At 42.0% G+C, this 19,950-nt stretch overlaps 1 protein-coding gene across 1 annotated transcript in view; it reads left to right on the forward strand.

Annotated features, from left to right (window-relative positions):
* Positions 1-19,513, forward strand: part of TAF1B (TATA-box binding protein associated factor, RNA polymerase I subunit B) — a 56,574-nt gene extending 37,061 nt beyond the window's left edge. Inside the window, exons 9-15 of the mRNA XM_073001482.2 lie at positions 1,877-2,024; positions 3,401-3,578; positions 4,912-4,955; positions 6,418-6,508; positions 7,942-8,012; positions 8,669-8,894; positions 18,870-19,513. Coding sequence (XP_072857583.2) covers positions 1,877-2,024; positions 3,401-3,578; positions 4,912-4,955; positions 6,418-6,508; positions 7,942-8,012; positions 8,669-8,894; positions 18,870-19,071 — 960 coding nt within the window. The 3' untranslated portion in view covers positions 19,072-19,513. The remainder of the gene's footprint in view (positions 1-1,876; positions 2,025-3,400; positions 3,579-4,911; positions 4,956-6,417; positions 6,509-7,941; positions 8,013-8,668; positions 8,895-18,869) is intronic.
* The last annotated feature ends 437 nt before the right edge of the window (positions 19,514-19,950 follow it).

Genomic DNA, 19,950 nt, shown 5'->3' on the forward strand with positions numbered 1-19,950 from the left:
TGTAATACTACTGTTGTGTCTTTGCCCAGCTGATTTAGCTGGGACAAGGTCCTCCCTATATGTGGTGACAAGCTCCAAGGAAGAAGGTTTTCTAGCTATCTTATGCAACTTCTGACACTGTCTTGCAATACCATAAAATAGAACTTTAAAAAAATATCCTATGTAAATTTGCTTCAGGGCTGTTGCTTCCCTCGGTGTCTGTTGTGATGTAGTGGCATGTTTCTAGTTTATGTTCCTGAGAATAAAACTTTTTCCAACCCAGTAAGCTAGTTGAGTGTTCTGTCACATTTATAACCTGAGAAGAGAAATTTTTTCTTAAAATATTGGGGAAATTATGCCTAGACTTATTATTTGTGGAGTATCAAGGAAAGTATATTGCTTCCAACTTGTCACTGCTCTTAAATCTCGCTTGGTGTTTATAGTCCTAAAATGTCTGAAGAGGCAGAGCAAACCGTGATGCTCAAGAGTCCTGTAATACATGAAATTCTTGTTTTTCAAGAAAAGTCATTTAAGTGGAAAGGTTACTGCTTTTTTTTTTTTTTTTTTTTTACAAACGCTGTTCTAAAAGACTGAGTGTAATACAGCTTGTAAACGTTTATTTGCATGAGTGAAATATTTAGCTGGACCTACAGTTTAGCTGGTCTTTTACTGCTAGGCTTTGGGGCCCTGAAAATTTTTGTTTGTTTAATGAAAGCACCCCAAAATAAAATGTTTGAATTGATGTTTTATTGCCAGAATCCTATATGTACTAAACATAAGAGTTCAGCTTTTTTTAGGGTTTTTTTTTTCACAGCAAAGTTGGATGATGTTCAGAAGGAGTCCCTTGACTTTCAGGAGCAGCTTGAGGGTGGGATCAGGAAAAAAAGCTCATTTTAGAAGCTGAACACCACTGGAGGTTAATTCAGTTCATTGGGCCTAATTCAAATTTCACTCCTATCTAAAGCAGTTGCCTTGAGTCAATGAGACTTATATAATTTTTGACTTACCAAATTCCCATTTATTTAGTGGGTTGGGAGTAACCATTAGATTTTGATGTCAGAATCCAAAGCATGATTTATTGTATGTTTATTTAAATATGTTTCAGTTTATTCTCGGGTTCATTACATATTTTTCTGATTTAAATTCAGTGAATTTAGTGGGCTAACTCCGGACTTGCCTTTCCATGATTAGCAAAAAGGGCCTCTTCTCTCCTCCTCTCTCATTCCCCACAGTCTTTCCCCAGCATCCAATAGAGGAAGTTCCAACAGGAGATACTGTGGGTCCAATCCTTTGTTCTCTTGCACTTCTAGTTGCTAAGTTAGCTAAATTGATATAAAATCTTGCTTCCCCTAGTGGTTGAACAATCGTTGTTATTTTCTTTGTTTGCAATACCATGTGAACTTGCAAAACGATGTGCATTAAAAATCTGATCTTTTAATGGCTTACTTGCATCTGTAAAATAAGCTCAATTGCAAATAGCTGTATGTCTTAGGATCAGAGTGTATCACATATTGAAATATAACTTGACTTTTAAATAATGTTATTAATCAGCAGAAAATATATATTCTTATTTGTACATTATAAACTTTGGGTTTATATCTTGAAGTGTTTGAAAAGAGAAAGCAGAGCTAAAGTGGTTCATGCTTACAGTACAGTACTTGATAATAGATCATTTGAAGCTTTATGTCCTCCATGTTACATTTATATTTTGGTTAAATATTTCTCAAAAGAGTTTAGAGACAAACATCCAGACCAAAAGAAAACCCCTGCATAATACCTGGTTAGAACAAAATGTATGTTCACTAGGATGGCGAAAGTGTCAGAGCAAGAACTGTGTTTTATGCTACAAAAAAAGGAGCATTTTAAAAATATTTATTTCCACAATTTGTTTTTTCAGTCTTGGCCTACCTATGAAAAGGTTCATAAAAAAATGCATGCTCTTGCAAAATATATAGAGCTACCCTGCTTTCCTGAAATTTCAGAGCGCAGCTTCCTTCATCCAAACATACTCTGCATGAAGTATTTGATGGAAGTTAACTTGCCCGGTGAGTGTAACATTCATGTGGAGTGATATTGGCCTACTGGTTTGCTGGAAAACAGTTTCATACTTCATGTATACCTCTTGTTCACAGTTGTGTTCACAAATATACCTCTCGTTTACAGTTCCCGACAGTTTAGTGAGTGGCAATTACTGTCATTGGGAGTCAAAAATACTGAGAAGCAAACATGGTACATATTTTAGACAGTAGATATGATTGCTCCTTTGAAGTCACATGAAGTTGCTTACTCATCATGACATTCTTGTTAAACTGGAAAAGTAAGAAATTCTTTTCCTATTTTTTTAAAGATAGCTTTACATAAATATAGGGATGGCAGTCATTGTTAACATGATGTAAAAGAAAAATGCAAGTCTCCTTTGCTAGGAGGGGAGAATTAATATTAAAATACAAGAGAACCGATGAACTTTAGCCCAAATGCTGCTGAAGACTTACTTATTCTGCATATGAAGACAGAATCTGGCCACAATTAAGGCCATTCTACTTATTTCAATTAAAGCATTGAGTTCTGCTTCAATCTTCTTTTTCGTTTCTGTGGAGCTCTACAGTGCTTAGCTTTGGCTGGATTCTGCCCCAGATAACATGGATAAACTTGACTTTTTGTCATGGCACCCATGATGTTAAGAATGCTCACTATGTATTTCATACAAAATATAAATTGTATATTCCAGATACAAAGCAAATATAATAAGTTGTCATCTGGCCAAAAATTCTAGAGGTTGTTAAAGTACTGCTTGTTAAAACCATTTCAGTATTAACTGGGAAAGCGGCTCTCCATGCTGGATCACACTTGTTTTATTGAGTTGGGACATATGATCTGGCACAGTCCTTCAGAAAGTAGGCTACTGAAGTAATCTTTCTCTTGACCTAGACTATTTTGTACTAGGTATGCTGTTTTCTGGTTGTTCACCTTTCCTTGAATGCTAACACTCCACTCTTACACATACTAATTTGTAGTTACGTTCTATTCATGTTGGTGGAACTTTCCCCTAAGTAAGCGTGCATTGGATTGCAATCACATGGCTGCTTTAAACATTACAACATTTGTGCACAGAAAGCAGTTCATCCCAGAAAGTAATCTGTGTGCAGCTATAACCTTCCTTTATGTAATAGTATCCAGCTCTGGACAATGGGGTGGGTCAATTTCCCCTTCTCACTGGAGGCCACTAAGCACCCCCAAAATTTGCTCAGGACAGCAGGAGTCTCTTTCGAGCTGGTTTTTGGGCACTTGAGATAGAGGAATGCCATTGTCCTGTAGTTGAGTGCTAGTAAGACATTGGATTTAGGCTAATGAGCTTTTTACATTTACATTTTACAAAGCATTTGAAGTTGCCATCAGTATATTATCTTCTTTAAAAATTTAGATGATATACACAACTGGGCTTGCAGAGTAATTAAAAGAACTGGCATTGGTGATAAAGACTTTCTGACTCTTCGTCCTGGGAATGAACCAGCTGAGAAGGTGAAATATGATATTCTTGCTGTGGCAACTGTGATAGTCGTGCTGAAAATTCTGTTCTTGCTGGATGACCAGTTTGAGTGGTAAGTGTGAATTACTTTATATGAGCGGTTCCGAAACTTTTTCAACTCTCAGCTCCCTTGACTTACTGGCCCCTGGCTGCAGCTCCCCAGTATACTTTGGGTTGTTGGGGAGAAGGGGGGGAAGCCCAGCCTGAGTAGTATTCAGAGTAGGATTTGCTTACCCTGAGCTGCACCATGGAAGTGAACCGCTGCCGCATGAAGCCATATTGCCACTGGGGCGCTGTCGGTGGTTGCCAAAGCCCACCACGGCATCCTTGCTGCCACCACTACCGCCATCCACTTTGAAACGGAAAGAATTGCTTGGTCCTTGAGGCTGCCGCCAAAACCCCAGGCTGCCCAGCATCTTGTCCAACCCCATCACCACTGCCGGTGCCTTCGCCTGGAAGCAGCCATCGGTGCTGGGACTGGCCTTGTTTTGACTGTCAGCCGAGGAGCTGGGGTTGCTGCGCTGTGTGCCACTGCTAGCCAGTGACCGGGAGAGTGCTCCAGCCTGCTGTGCTCCTCCTGACCCACAAGGAAGAGGAGGAGGAGGGGAAAGAGTGGGGGATAAGAGGGAAGAAGCCAACCAAGTGAACCGGCTCCCCTCACAGTGGCAGCAGCATCAGCTGGCTGCTGCCGCCTGCCCTTCAGTGGCTCCTCCTCCTCTGCTGTCCTTCTGGGCATTGCAAGCCCAGCTGACGCTGGCTCTGGGACTGGCGGGAGGGGGCCGGTGAGGACAGCAAAAGAACAAGCAAGGGGCCCCCGCGTGCCCTATGGCCTCCCTGCGTGTGCCCTCTGCCAGCCTCCCCGGGCCCATGCGCCCTTCCCACTGGCTTTCCTTGTCATGATGTCGGGTGACACTAAGTGACCCAGGGAAGTCCTCGACTCAAGGTGCCCCTGGTTGTGTTTGGCGGTGCACCACAGCGCAGTTTGGGAACCATTGCTTTAGACCAAAAATGCTAAACAGGTGTGCCCTTTAACCACCAAGGATCAGACCGATAGATTTAAATTAAATGCCTCTTTAATATTAATATTAATACTAAGATTAATATTCGGTTTTCATGTGCTTGCATTTAGAAACCTTCCAACCGTTTTCCTCTTAGCCAGTCAGCCAGTAAGGATAACAGCGTTCACTGCAGTTCCCCCCCCCCCACAAGTAGGACTTGTTCATTTGTTATGTACTGTGTGTGGAGGCAGCTAAAAATACCACTCCGTGCAGCCGGGCTTCATTTTTGACATTAGAAGTCAGAACTTGGAATGTTTTGCTTGCAGTCATTCAAGTGCTAGATGTATTTGAACAGTTGGAAAGATTGTGCCATGATTCCATCAGTGAATCCTACAAATACATTTTCAGGTTTCTAGCAGACTGTGCTGAAGAGCAGAACAAAGACAACAAAGGTACCAGATATTATAAGAAGTTTGGTTCGAATTTTATAACATCTGCTATTTTTAAAGATGATAGTCAGTGGGCAAGATCCTATTGTATAGTGCTGCACTGGCATAAACCAGATCAGGAAATAATTAATTTGAAGTAATTAAAGTTTCTTATCCCCTTCCTTTTAGATTATGGGGCTCCCTAAAGCTCCTCTTTGCCCTGGGAAAGCCTTTAGGAACTTCAGAAAGAAGGGAGGGCTTTAAAAGTAAAAAAAAATCACCACCAAATTGTTGGTGACGGGGCCAGGACCTCTGGTGATGATCTGGCTGTGATTTATGACTATTAAAGTCTCCCCTGACCCATATTCTAAAGCTCCCAAAGGCTTCTTCAGGACAAAAGGGAGCTCTAGGGAGTGTTGGAAACTGGAATAAGTAGCATTAAATTAATTTAAATTAATTATTTCCAGTGCTCTGAGCTGGTTTTCTATCAGTGGAACTGCACCGAGAGGATTTTGCCCAATATTTGAGGCAATGGTGAAGATGTGATCTGCATGGACTAAAACAGAATTTTGAAATCATATAGATGTATAAAAGAGATGACAAATTTATGGAGGCAATGCACTCTTTGCAAGAAATGGAGCATGTGATGTTTGTAAATGCTTTCTGTGGTGTCTGAATTATTGTAGTCTTTTTGAGAGAGACCAGATGTGGTCTAGCAAATGCAAACAAACAATGAAGAGTCACTTTTCAAAAAGGCAAAGAAAGGGCTATGTGGGTATGTGCAGATATAAAATCATAATGCACTATTGGGTGGTATAGAAGTTAAATAAAAAAATAAATATATAGCTCATCCCGTAATCATACTAAAGCTGCATAGTAAACCTACATCCTCTCCTAAGTCTCTGCCTGCTCTGATTTAAATGTTCCTTGCTTTTACCACCTGAATTTACCCAATGCACCAAAATGCTAATACTGTACAGTACAGTATATTTCAAGTTTTGATCTGTGGACAGTCTTTTCCCTGCAAAGGATATCACAACACCAGTGGCCTACATGGTCTGAAAAGAAATGTTGAGATCGCACAAATGAATCCATTTAGAGTAGCCCTATTGCATCAAGAGAATTTCTGTAGATGTTGATACCCCATTCGGCAATTGATTCAGCAGGTTGAGACAAACAAATACTGTAGGTTTAATCCCATATGAGTTGAGCATCCAATAGGAGATAGTTTCATGGCTTTCTCCTACTATATAAACATATCCTCCATGGTAGATATCCGGGAGTACAGTACCAGAAATAAATGCAATATTTTTAATCGGTGGTTTGTTTTGGCTCAAACATGACACCTGGGTCAGTAGGCTGGTTGCTGTCTTTCTCAACAATGTGCACTTCCCATAGTGATATAAAAGCTAAAATGCTCTGCTTTATTTCTTAGATGAAGGAAGAGGTAAAACTCAGCGCATAACACATTAACTTTTACCTGCAGGGTGCCCAGTTTTTGATATTAGAAAATGGTACATGGTTGTAAAGAAGGTTCTGGATGAGAAGCAGAAGAAATTTAATGAAGATAGAATCAGGTATTTTTCAGTGATTGAGAGTCTCTTGTTTGGCTTTGAGAAATACTAGGTGTCTGAGAAAAATAAATAGTATTTGAGGACATGGATTTAAATGCATAGAACTAAATGTTTATGTTAGGATTTTTTTTTAAATATAAGAATCTTGGGTACATGGGGGGTTGCTGTTGCTGCTATTAAAAATATTTTTTCAGAAATGTCAGAGTGTAGGTAAAATGTACTGAGTGTTGATAAAATGTACCCCACTCCCTCCCCCACTTATTTAAGTGTTCGGTGTGAATGTAATTGCTAGTCCTAACTAGAGTAAAACCATAGAATCAGAGGGATTTGCACGAACGTTGATTTCACATCCAGCAGTTGATTTCAGTCAGTTTATTCTAGTTGGGGCTGGCAGTTGGATGTAAGCCTTAAGCCATAACCCATGTTGGTTTGTGTGAAATAAGAATATGAACCTCAGAACTTAGATGAGATACTAGAGACCCAGGCAGTATCTTCTCTTCACATTTTTGTAAGTGGTTCTTCTGGGGAGAATTGTGTATGTTGGGTCAAGATCATACCTCTCTTGAGGCAGGAGTTTTTCTTCCCTAATCTCCCAACCCAGCTGCTGTTTAATTCATTTTAAGGCAAATTGTCTCCACAAACCAGCTTACAATATACTCAGACTGTGTAAGTAGTTTGGTTTCAGATTTAAGCATATACAGATGAACGGGTGGAAATAGACTTTCCTCTTGTTCTTCCTCCAGCCCGCTGAGATGTTACACAGAGTCAGGGGACCTGCTCTCTGGTGAATTGGATGGGGTGTGGTATTGGATAGTTGAAAATCGAGGAAAGGCACCTTCTCTGAGCAGAGAGCCTACCATAGTCGGCAGAGTTGTCCATTCCAAGAGGCATTTCCAGGTGTCCAAAGAGGACAAGAAAGTTTGCTTCCACCAACTCCAAAGCATATGTCTGATTCTGGATCCAACTCAGTATTGTAAATAACCATACATACAGATGAAACTATAAAACACATATGAAACGTGTTGAACTTAAGATAGCAAAATTTGAAACTCTGCAATCCAGATCTGCAGCACTTTTAAAACTCTAGACCAGAGCTTTAAAAAATCCATCTTGTAATTGCTGATAATTGCATCAGCAGTTAAAAGCGGGTTGAAATTTTTAAAAATATGTCTTAAGGCCTTTTCACCTGTTAAAATTACATGTATATTTTATCTAAACTACATGCAGTTACAGTAGCGTTAATGGAAGAGTGCTAACTTTTTGCACATTGTGAGGAGGAATTGTAAAACCTAAGAAGTGATGCTGTTAGACTGTTTTGTAAGGGGTCCAGAGCTTTAAGAAAGACATGGCTTTTGGGGGGAGGGTAATATTTGGATGTATGCTTTTTGTCTGTCCTCTTGTCCCTCATACCACTACTTCTGTTTTTTCATCTGTAGATATTTATGGAGATGTGAGAAGCCATTGATATATACAGCCTGTGAAAAACATGTTGTGTTCAAGAAAAAACGTAAGTATGCATTCTTTTGCTCTCCTAAAACACTGATCACTTTTTCTTAGACAATTTAGAGCCAAAATGACGCGCTCTTTTCCAGTTTTTAGAATCAGTTTACTACAACGTGCAAAGTGTAACAGATTTTCAGAGATGCAAAGGGGATAATAATTTCCTGTGGGACAAAGAATTGGGAGCGTTAGATAACTATCAGTCTTGGCTATATAATATTGAGTGTTTCCTGGAAACATTCATAGTCTGGAATTATCCTTGTCTTTTTACTGGCTCTGCTTTCCACATTGTAGATCCGCTAACAGCAGCATGCTGGGAAAGGGGGCGGACATGCCATCGTCCTGTCATGTTTACATAAACAGTGCCAAAGATAGGGTACCCGTCGTTCTCCTTTCTGCACAGTGACTGTATATCAACTGTACAAAAGTTGAGTATTAAAGCTTTCCATGAAAATACATCTCATAAGATGTCCACATTCTTCAGGAAGATCATAGTTTGTTTTTTCAAAAAAACACTTTTATCTTACAACTACTACTGAACATTTTGGAAATAAGCATGACATATGAAGTTTGTTTCTTTCATATGAAAGTTTTTGGTTTGTATCTGCCCAAAATTCTCTTCAAACCATATTATGGCTTGTGTTGGTGGTGTTCTTTGTACAGGAATGGCAATGGACCTTCAAAAGCAATTTCGTACACTCTCTGGTACGGTGGAACTTCCTGAAAAGCCAAAGCCTTCAGCCTTCCAGCTAAACTGGACTGAGGAAAACGCTCAAAGTGATTGTTTTTATGGTCATAGCCTTGCTGGGATTTTGCAACAAAAAGATGACATATCTACGACTTTGAACAGAAACTACTGGTTGGGTACTACTAACCTCTGCAAGGAGTGGTAAGTAACTGGCACCTCACTGGAATAAACAAGTAGATGTTTAAAATAAAAAGTATAGAAGTTGAGGCGAGGGATGCAGAAGGAGGATTATGGAATATGTACAGCTGAGCCTGTTGCTCTTTACTACCTTTTAATTGCATTGAAATGCATGCATCTTTATTGGGCTGATCTTTAGTTTAGAAAGAATATCTTGTATTATGTTTCTATCTTTGAATTTTCAGGTCTATGACCATATAGTAAGACTTAAGTTTAGAAAGAAGATAACATCTTGTGAGCCTCAAAATAAAAAGTTGGTAAATGATACAAAATTCACTCTTCTCTCTACAAGGTATATCACAGTGTTGAAATAGCTTTGCAGCCGAAGAGAGAAATGCCATGGTTTTCTACATTAATTCATCTAAAAATAATATAAAACAGTATAGAAAAATTCTGGCTTGGAATCAGCACAGTACTATGTGCTACATGGCTTCTCAGTTTTAATAGATGATCTTTGTAGGTAACACGGGAATGCAAAAAGGGTGGATTTCTTAGCGGTGACAAAGTAATTGATGAGGAGAAATTGTTAGCTGGCTGGGTAGGTCAGTGACAAGGTTATTGCTAAGCTGCGTGCACTTTGCACAGCACTCCATCAGAGTTCCACATGGGCCTTTTTTGTTTACTTCCTGTTTTGAGTTAAGACCTGCCCACCCTCACACATACATGGAGTGAGGCTGTAGCGTAGCGGGACAAAAACTTAGAGGGAACATTGGTCAGTGAATTCAGACACTTGGCTGTAGAGCTACATGTTTGGAGTTCTAATTCTCACTGTGCCTTGTGTTGCCTTGGGCAAACTATACAGCCTGTGTTGCCTTGTGCAAACTATAACTTAACATGGTGAGGGGTTTGATTGTATCAGGAAAACTGAGAGCAGTGCTGTCATACATGCTTCAGGCAGCAGATAGTTATATACACATATGCCATCAACTGACTTACACTGTATAGAAGTGAAACAGAAGATATATAATAGGGACCAGAATATAGAGAAGCTCTAGTCTCTTTGCAGAAAGAAGACTAGAATCAGACTTTAGTACAGACCAAGGATCCCTCTAAGGCACGCGGCTGTGCATGTGACTCTGCCTCCCTCAGCGCAGCTTTTCTCCTCCTCCTCCGTGCAGCCCCTTTGTTTCCAGTCGTGATGGAACCCTGCATGCATCCAGGGGAGAAGTTACAGAGCCTCACCCAGTAGGGCTGAAAATTAGAGGGTACACTGGTACAGACTGTAAGCTTTTAAAAAACAGAGTTAAGTTAAAGAACATTAGAACAATCATAGTGTCAAGTAACATTCTTAAAGATTTGTACCTCCATATGAAGGAAAGGTTTGCATTACTAAACTCAACTGATTGTGAACTGGACGAGCTGTGTGTTGAAACCAGAGATACACAGATGAGGGACAGATGAGTAGGTTCTAGATCAAATGAAGTCAAACTCTCATTAGAGACCAAACTAATTAGAGTGAGGCTATCATACTTTGGGCATGAGAAAAGGCAATGCTTACTAGAAAAGACAGCGAAGTTAAGGAATATAGAAGGTAGTAGGATAAGAGGAAAACTTGACATGAGCTTGGATTGACTCATAAAGGAACTACTGCTTTTAGTCTGCAAGACCTGAGCAAGGTTATTAATGATAAATCCTTTTGGAGGCCATTAACCCTTTTGGAGTTGCCCTAAAGTCAGAAGCAACTCGATGGCCAAAATCCTCTTGAGGAAATGCAGTTGGAAGGGCAGTTGTGCAAGAGGTTTCCTCCTTTGGCCATCTGTCTTTTGCATGACCATGGGTACTGGTTGCAAAGTAGGGCATGCAAAGGACTCCCTAATGGGCGGAGGGCTTTTACAGTTGCCTTTGAATGGGTGACTGCTTCTGCCTTGACTACCCTGGCCACTTGGTAGTCTTACAGTTTTACAGCTTTATAGACCAGGTGTCACGTTCTTGCCATGGGAGTGTCAAACTTTGATTTCAGATCTGACTAAGATGGCACGCTGAGTACCTTCAACCATATCTGTTATTAATAGTAAGCTAATATTGTATCAGAGAGATAGAGACAGGAATTTGTTCTCAGGAAGAGAGGAAGACACATTTTTAAGACCCACGCATGTTTGATGCTGCACAGACTCCCAAATGTTGTCTGTTACATCTGCAGTGGCTTATCGTTCAAGGTGATCAAGACCTTGTCTCAGCCAGTTCAAAATGCAGCAGAGCTCAATAAGGCTGAGGTTGCCGTTAGGCTTGACATGGCACACTGCCTTTTCACGTGGATAAGAGCAGTACCCAGTATGTCTTTTTTTAAAGCTACTACTGCGTGATTATTGGTTGTTAGTATCCCCTATAAAAGTTATCTTGGTAGCAATCCTTTCCTTTTCAAGAGGAAGTTAGTCTTGGATCTTTATGTGCAGTTGCAGCTATTATAGCTACAGTAAAACAAAGGATTCTTCAACATGGTCTCTATGAATCCACACTAGTGGGTTAAGACAGCATCCCCTATAAAAGTTATCTTGGTAGCAATCCTTTCCTTTTCAAGAGAAAGTTAGTCTTGGATCTTTATGTGCAGTTGCAGCTATTATAGCTACAGTAAAACAAAGGATTCTTCAACATGGTCTCTATGAATCCACACTAGTGGGTTAAGACAGCGCCTGCGCTGGCCTCTCGGAATCTTCTAGAGCTATAGGGAAAAGTAACAAAGTTTGAGTTGCCCTGTATTGCGTATGCGCCGCCCGCCAAACCCCATTTCTATTTTTTCCCCCAGCGGAGTTGGAACCTCTCGGTTAGAGCTGTGTTAAAAACTTATTTCTTCATCGTGTATTTGACCTGGACTTGGCTTATCAACCTCCTTATCTCTGTTGCCCTGACTACGGATCATTTTGACTTCTCTTCTGCCTCTGGCGATAGGGCAAGTACTCTAAATTGACTAATTGCCGCCTATTTACCTCCCGCTGAGGCGTCACGCGCCTACCGGACTCTTTCTATTACCGCGGTTTCCTGCTTCTATCAGCTTATACCACCTAAAAGAAAACCCTCTCCTAAAAGAGGCCCTTTTAGACTTTGCTCATCCTGTTCCAGGAAACCTCCTTTTCAAGATGGGCATTCCCTCTGTGTCTTCTGTTTAGGGGAGACACATTTGACTACCCACTGCAAGCATTGCAAAGAATTTACCAAGGCTACCCTCAAAGCTCGTCAACAGCACCCTAAATATTCTCTGTGGAAGCAAACGCTGTCTGCTTCACAACCGCCGGATATGGAGTCTGTCAAATCCACATCTTCGGTCCATTCGGAGGTCAGGTACTCATCCCCTCCCAAGTCTTCTAAAGAAAAAACTAAAGAAAAAGTTAAAAAGAAGCCTACAACTAAGAAAGTACCTACCACTTCGTCGGCTCCTTCAACATCTTCGGTCCCACCGGCTTCTCAGCAACTGAAACAGAAAAAACCTCTGGTTAAACCCAAATCAAAGTCTAAGGAGCTCACCTTGGTTGTGCCTCCTATATCTCTGCCTTCACCTATACTTGAAGACTCTTCCCGGGACCAGGATTCAATGTCGGAAATGGGTGCCTCTTTACCACCTCGACAGGAGGCACCTGTCGACGTTGAGAGGTCACCAACTGCTAGCCAGCTAGCACAAGCAATTGCTGGCATAGCCAATGGTCCTCATAGCCCTGTGTTAACCGGGCGGGCGTCTCAATCCCCATCTTTGGCACCGGGATCTCTCAGCTCTAAGTCTCCATCTCCACCTCAAGAGAGACCAGAGAAGCCTTTGGATGTCCCCTCCCCTCGACATCCATCATCAGCTCAGGATGAGGGACCTCCATCTAAACGACCTCAACGCCATCGTAAACACAAACATGGCTCCGGTGTCGACAGGCGAAAGAAGCGTCGACATTGAGACTACACTTGCTCTTCTGACTCAGAGGACAGGGTCGAGAGAAGGAAGTCCCGCCGTCGACGTCGAAGACGAGATTACTCTTCGGAGTCGTCCTCAACAATGAGAGACAGTAGAAGAAGGAGGAAGAAGGCACGATACACTTCTTCTTCATCTTCACCATCTGTCTCACCACCGAGAAAGCATCGACACCGAAAATCCCTCGGTGTCGATAAACAGGGACCATCAACGTCGACAGGAAAGGGAGCTTCCACGTCGACGGGGCATAAGTCTGATAGTCATGCCACAGGGTCTTGATCTGCTCAGCCTACTATTCCTCAGAAGACCAGATAGGGATCAACACCCTAGCATTTTTCCTGTCTCCGATGAGGAACATCAGGTTTCTGAGGACTCTTCTGAACAAGAGGAAGAGGTGACATCAGAAGCTTCCTTGGACACACCTCTCCCAGGGGAGCCTTTAGGATCGGATGCTGCGGACATCCACCCATCTCCCCCATCTGAGGACTTCTCTTCTTACTCTCAGATGGTTTCTAGAATGGCAACCACCTTAAGAATGGAGATTGAAAAATCTCCCACACGTGAGGATGATTTGATCTTCGGAGATATTAACAAGGAAAGGTCTCATCCTGTCAGCCTTTCTTATGTACCTGAATTATTAGACCTTATTATGCAATACTGGGAGCACCCTGCTAATTCCACCTCCATATCCAGGAGGACTGAAAACCTTTATCGCATTCATGGGCCTAAAACCTCTTCCTGCTGACGCATCCTGCCCCAAATTCCCTGGTAGTAGAGTCCAGTGCTTCAAAAATTCCTACAAAGGGTCATGCTACACCTTCCAATAAAGAAGGTAGGAAATTGGAAGTGTTGGGACGTCGACTATACATCATGACCACCTTTATCTTAAGGGCAGTCAATTACTTGGTAGCCATGGGTGCCTACCAGAAGCAACTCTGGGAAGAGTTCTACCGGCCTTGCAAGTCGCACCAGAGGATATCAAGCAGATATGCCTTAATGTTCATGCTGAAGCTTTAACTGTCTCCAAGCATCAACGCTTGGCATCTCGTCACATTGCTGATGCCACTGCTAGAAATCTTGCATCTATTATCACCTTGTGATGCCATGCTTGGCTTAGATCAGCCAATATCATGGAGGATATTAGAACCAGGGTCGAGAATTTACCTTTTGACACTTCTGGGTTATTCAGCGAGAAAACTGATGAGAATCTTGAGAACCTGCATAAGAGTAAAAAGACAGCAAAGTCCTACTCTATTCAGCAACAACTTCGAACTTCCAAGTTCCAATGGCGTCCGAAATATTCACAACAATCCTATCAGCAGTCTACACCCTCCACTTACCGCTCCTTCCGGAACCGGAGTCAGCTAAGGTCTTCCCAGGCCTCTTCATCTACCTCCAGCTTCAAACCCCAATCAAACAACTGACAGTCTTACAAACCATCTGGTAGGAAGTCAAAACAATATCTTTGACTTCACCAGAACCATCTCCAATATAGACCACACTCGCCTATCTCCTCATCTTCACAACTGGCTCAAGATAACACAAGACTCCTGGGTCCTAAACATTATAAGCTCAGGTTACCGGCTGGAATTTATAGAATTGCCTCCTCTAGGATGGATCAAGCCTACATCGTTCGATCCCATCCTAGAAGAAGAGATTCTCACTGTTCTTGCAAAACAAGCCATCCGGAAGGTATCAAACCGGGACATACAAAATGGGTTTTACTCCCAGTACTTCACGGTACCCAAGAAAGACGGTGGTCTACAGCCAATTCTGGATCTGAGGGACTTAAATACCTACCTCAAACCACGCTGTTTCAAGATGGTCACCTTAGAAGCAATCATTCACCTGTTGAAGAGAGGAGACTGGTTTGTTGTTGTGGATCTAAAAGATGCGTATTTCCACATCACCATCCATCAAAAGTACAGGAAATACCTGTGTCTAATCTTCATGGACACCATTTACCAATATGTCGCTCTTCCATTCGGCCTCTCAACAGCTCCCAGGACCTTCACCAAATGCATGGCCCCGGTAGCAGCTTACCTCCGTCTACAAGGCATACAGATTTACCCTTATATCTACGACTGGCTGATCATGTCCAAATCCAAAGCAAGAGCAATCAAGGACACACAGTATGTTCTGCACACTCTACAAGCACTAGGCCTGTCGATAAACTACGAAAAGTCCCACTTGGAACCATCTCAGATGATGGACTACATCGGGGCAAGACTGGACTCAGTCCATGCTCGCATGTTTCTACCTCCAGAGCGCATACGAAAAATATGAAGAGCAGTTCAGAAATTCAAGCCACAGGGCAGAGTGTCAGCAAAACTTGCACAACATCTTCTGGGTCTCATGGCATCAACAACTTGTGCCTTATCCCATACTCGCCTCAAAATGTGCTCCCTTCAGTCTTGGCTGCTTGCTCTATTCAATCCTCTGCAGGACAGTCAGCGCAAGCGTCTAACAGTCACACCAGAGCTAGCAGAACAACTTCAGTGGTGGACATTCCTACCACATCTTCTCATAGGACAACCTTTTCGACCCCTGCAGTTGACACGGCAGGTTACAACAGATGCCAGTCCCCTAGGTTGGGGAGCCCACTGCAAGGGACACCAAATTCACGCTGTTTGCTCCCCTCAAGAAGCCTCGCTCCACATCAATCACCTGGAGCTGATAGCTCAGAGCATTTCTCCCTCTGGTGAAGGGCAGAGCGATACAAGTGGTCACGGACAACACAATGGCCATGTTCTATATAAACAAGCAGGGAGGAACATGGTTGAAGTCCCTTCTGTTTCTGGCAGTTCACCTATGGGAGTGGTGCTACCATCAGCACATCTTCCCTGTAGGCCATCCATGTATCCACGACAGACAATCAGCTGGCAGACGAGTTGAGCCGATGCTCCTTTCAATCTCACGAGTGGGAACTCGATCAGAAGATGTTCCTCAGTCTGTGCCACAAGTGGGGACATCCATCCATAGACATGTTCGCGACACAGACCAACAAGAAGTGCGACAAATGTGCTTCCCGTGCAGGAAAGGGCGAAGGGTCCCTAGGGGATGCCTTTATGGTCCCATGGAACAGAGGGCTCCTCTACCTCTTTCCGTCGATACCCATCATTCAAAGAGCTCTGATCAGGACACTCCAGATGGAAGTGGAAGCAATCTTCATTGCTCCTTGGTGGCCACAACAACCATGATTCTCCATGCTCCTGCAGTCAGCGGTGGACAGGAGGCGGTTGCCCCTTCTTCCACACCTGATCACTCAGGACACGGGGAGCATCCTTCATCCGGACTTGGAATCTCTCCACTTGACAGCGTGGAGGATTTCCCATCAATAAAAGAGGTCATTGATAAAGCAAGGAAGCCAACCACTAAGCTACTCTACAAATACAAGTGGCAAAATTTTCTCAAGTTCACTGAGGAGCGCAAATTGCAATCTTCACCTGTGGCCTTGTCTACGCTCCTCCTCTGTCTTCGACATCTGTTTGACCTAGGACTTTCCAAGTCTACCTTGAAAGTTTACACCTCAGCCATTGTTGCCTTTCAGCCCCATGGCTCTGAATCATCCAGGTGGTTTTCGCATTCCACACTAAAAGCTTTCTTCAAGGGTCTGTCCAACATGAGACCTCCTCTAAAGAAACCTGTGCCGCAATGGTCACTGCAAATAGTGCTTCGTTGCCTCACTCGCCATCCGTTTGAGCCCGTAGCTTCCTGGGACCTTCGGTTGCTCTCATTCAAGACTTTATTCCTGGTGGTGATCACTTCTGCTCGTAGAGCTAGTGAATTGGCAGCACTTCGTATGGACTCCCCATACCTACAGTTTTTTAAGGACAAGGTGGTGTTACACCGTGATGTTTCTTTCCTCCCTAAGGTGGTTTCCGAGTTCCACGTTAACCAGCCTTTAATATTACCAACTTTGTTTCCTGATCCAATTTCAGATGTTGAGCGCATGCTCATTCTTTAGATGTTCGAAGAGCATTGGCTTATTATATCACTAGAACTAAAGACTTTAGAAAAGTTCCCTGACTGTTCCTCTGTTTCTGCGGTCAGCGTAAAGGTTCCGCTGCCTTTTCTTTTACTCTGTCCAGATGGTTGGTTTCCACCATTTCTCTGGCCTATGAATTACAGAACAAGTCTCTCCCTGAAGGTCTTAGAGCTCATTCCACCAGAGCTGTTGCTACATCCACGGCTCTGCTGTGAGGAGTTGACATCCAAGACATTTGCAGAGCAGCAACCTGGTACAATGTGTCTACCTTTGTTACACATTACAGACTGGACCTCTGGGCCAAGAATGAGACCAAGTTTGGGAGAGCTGTGCTTACATCGCTTCTGCAGTGACGGCCCTCCTTCCGGTAAGTGAGCTTGCTAGTCACCCACTAGTGTGGATTCATAGAGACCACATTGAAGAAGGACAGGTTACTTACCTGTAAACATGGTTCTTCAAGTGGATCTCTATGAATACACACAACCCGCCCAACCTCCCCACTGTCCGTCACTGTATGGTCGAATCCAACTCCGACTATGTGGTGGGCGGATGGAACTGTGGTTTGGCGGGCGGAGTGTACGCAATACAGGGCAACTCAAACTTTGTTACTTTTCCCTATAGCTCTAGAAGATTCCGAGAGGCCAGCGCAGGCGCTGTCTTAACCCACTGGTGTGTATTCATAGAGATCCACTTGAAGAACCATGTTTACAGGTAAGTAACCTGTTCTCCCCCCCATCCTACTTTTCTCCCAGTATAATTCATAGTTTGTAGTTAGATTTTGAAAAGAGGAGTATATATAAATATATGCTTCCTGGAACAGGTATATGTTAACATCTTTGTGAAAAGCAGTCAACAATGAAACTAGAGCAGTGTGGCCCTTGTTAAATAATTGCTTGCTTGATCTTTCAGAGTGGGATATTAATGTTATAAATGTTATATAGAAGGAATATTTTGAATGTTATATAAATGTTATGTTATAATGTGTATGTTTATGTACAAGAAACAGGCCCTTTGGGAGAGAAAGAAGCTTCTACTTTCTGAGAAGGGATGACTTTAAACCCATTAAAAATGCCTTCTTATGTTCCATGGTCATTATAAAAGGGGATAGTGACTTGAAACAGGCTGGGAAGCAACCACTGAGCGAGAGGATATCTCCCAGGGTAGTCAGTCCATGGTCTAGGCAAGCCATAGAAAAGGCAGCATCCCAGAGTCATATAAACAAGCAGTGGCCTGGCGGCTGCTTGAAGTTCAGCTAGCCTGGCGACTGCTCCACACTCTGCATTGTTCCTGGGAATCAGTTTTCTTTATGGCTCTAGTCTAGCATATTTTTTCCATTTGGTTTTTTATGTGCATTACACCATGCTATTGGAAGCTGCCAAAGTAGAAGTTTGTAGAGTAGCACAGTGTAGGCTGGTAGAGTTAACCCACTGCACATAACTAGTAATAGAAAACAGACTTCTTCAGTCTGTATATAAGCAATTGTCACTGTACTCATTCCCTTGTTTTGGGTGTATGATTTTGAGATCATACAGTATTCCATGGGCTGATTTTCCTACCTTGACTTATCTTTTTTCCCAGAGTACAGTGGGGTCTTGACTTGAGAACTTAATCCGTATTGGAAGGCAGTTCTCAAGTCAAAAAGTCTGTAAGTCAAGTCTCCATTGACCTACTGTACAGTGCATTGAAAACCGATTAATCCCGTAACAGGCTGTTTTTGTTCCATTTTGGTTTTTTTCTGGTCTGTAAGTCAATTCTCAGGCTGCAAGTCAGACCTAAATTTTGCGGCCAGAGAAGTCTGTAACTCAAAAGTCTGTAAGTCAAGCCGTCTGTAAGTCAAGGGTCCACTGTATTGCTTAATCAATCTATGAAACAGGGATCATATGGCTATACCAGTTATTCTGAAAATAACTATGGCTGAAAATTAAGTTACAGTTAAATGCTTGCTTGTACTGCTACGGAAAGAATTTTAATTGACACAGATGGGATATGCCCCATTGTTTTATATTGTAATTTATTGTGATACATGTATTTTTCTTACTTTTCTTTTTCTGCCTTTTTATAGGATGTGTGGGCGTCGGGCACACTATAAAGAATCGGATTTCCCCCATACCTATCGGTTTATGTTAAATTTATTCTCTTTCCTTCTGCGTGTGCAGCCCTCTCTCATCCACGAAGAAGTATGTGTAATAGAACATAAACTTTTTAATAAAAAGCTTCATAAAAAATCCAGAATATTCAAAATTCCAAAAAGTGAAATGCTGTAAATCCCAGAAACCACCTCGAAAAAGTATAGATGTATAGTAGTTGAAATAATCTATGCAGCTGATTTCTACTTTTAGCAAACTCTGCTGAAATTAGCCTGGTACGCCATGCACTCTCTCTCTCTCTCTCTCTGCAATTAGTTCACATGTGGGCCAGGCTCAGATGACTCATTGCTTCTGTCTTCCTTCCTTTCTTATTTTGTGCCTTTGGCTTTATAGAATACTACCTGCTTTGCTAAACCACAGTTTCCTGTAACATTTTAACTAGGGAACTTTGGTTTAAGTGTTCCCTGCAAAACAGGATTGCAAACAAGATTTTTTTTCCAATTGGGAATGTGAACATAGTGCTTTTTTGAACTTCCTATATTTAAAAAATAATTTTATTTACAATTGTAAAAATGAAGTGTCATGGTTTTTAAATAAATAATATACATATTTCAAATAAGATTGTCATGTTTAATAGTAGCTTTCTAATGGCATGGTCTTTTACTGGTGGCAACCTGTTGCTTTGTGTGTGTGTGTGTGTGTATCTATATGTATATGTATATATATGTGGGGGGGCTATCATAAGACAGATATATCTGCTTGAGACAGGTATGCCCTCTCTTTTTTTGGCATTATCATTTCTTAAAATCAGAAGTTTTGATAGAGAGCGGAGACACTTGGGTTTTTTTTTTCCTTAAGTGCAAAGTGTGGTGGCCTGCCTCTTGGTGGGCTTCCTTAGTCCTTTAAGAATTTTGCAATGTGATTACAGTGTATAGCATAATGGTATTGAATAAAATTAGAAATTCTTCCATACATTTTCTTTTCTGTTACAGCAGGCATTTTTCTGCCTTATTTCCCTCCCCACTTTGAAGGAGATTAACGTTAAGCCTTAATAAG

Source organism: Pogona vitticeps, chromosome 1 (genome assembly GCF_051106095.1).
Source record: "Pogona vitticeps strain Pit_001003342236 chromosome 1, PviZW2.1, whole genome shotgun sequence".
Lineage (NCBI taxonomy): Eukaryota > Metazoa > Chordata > Lepidosauria > Squamata > Agamidae > Pogona > Pogona vitticeps.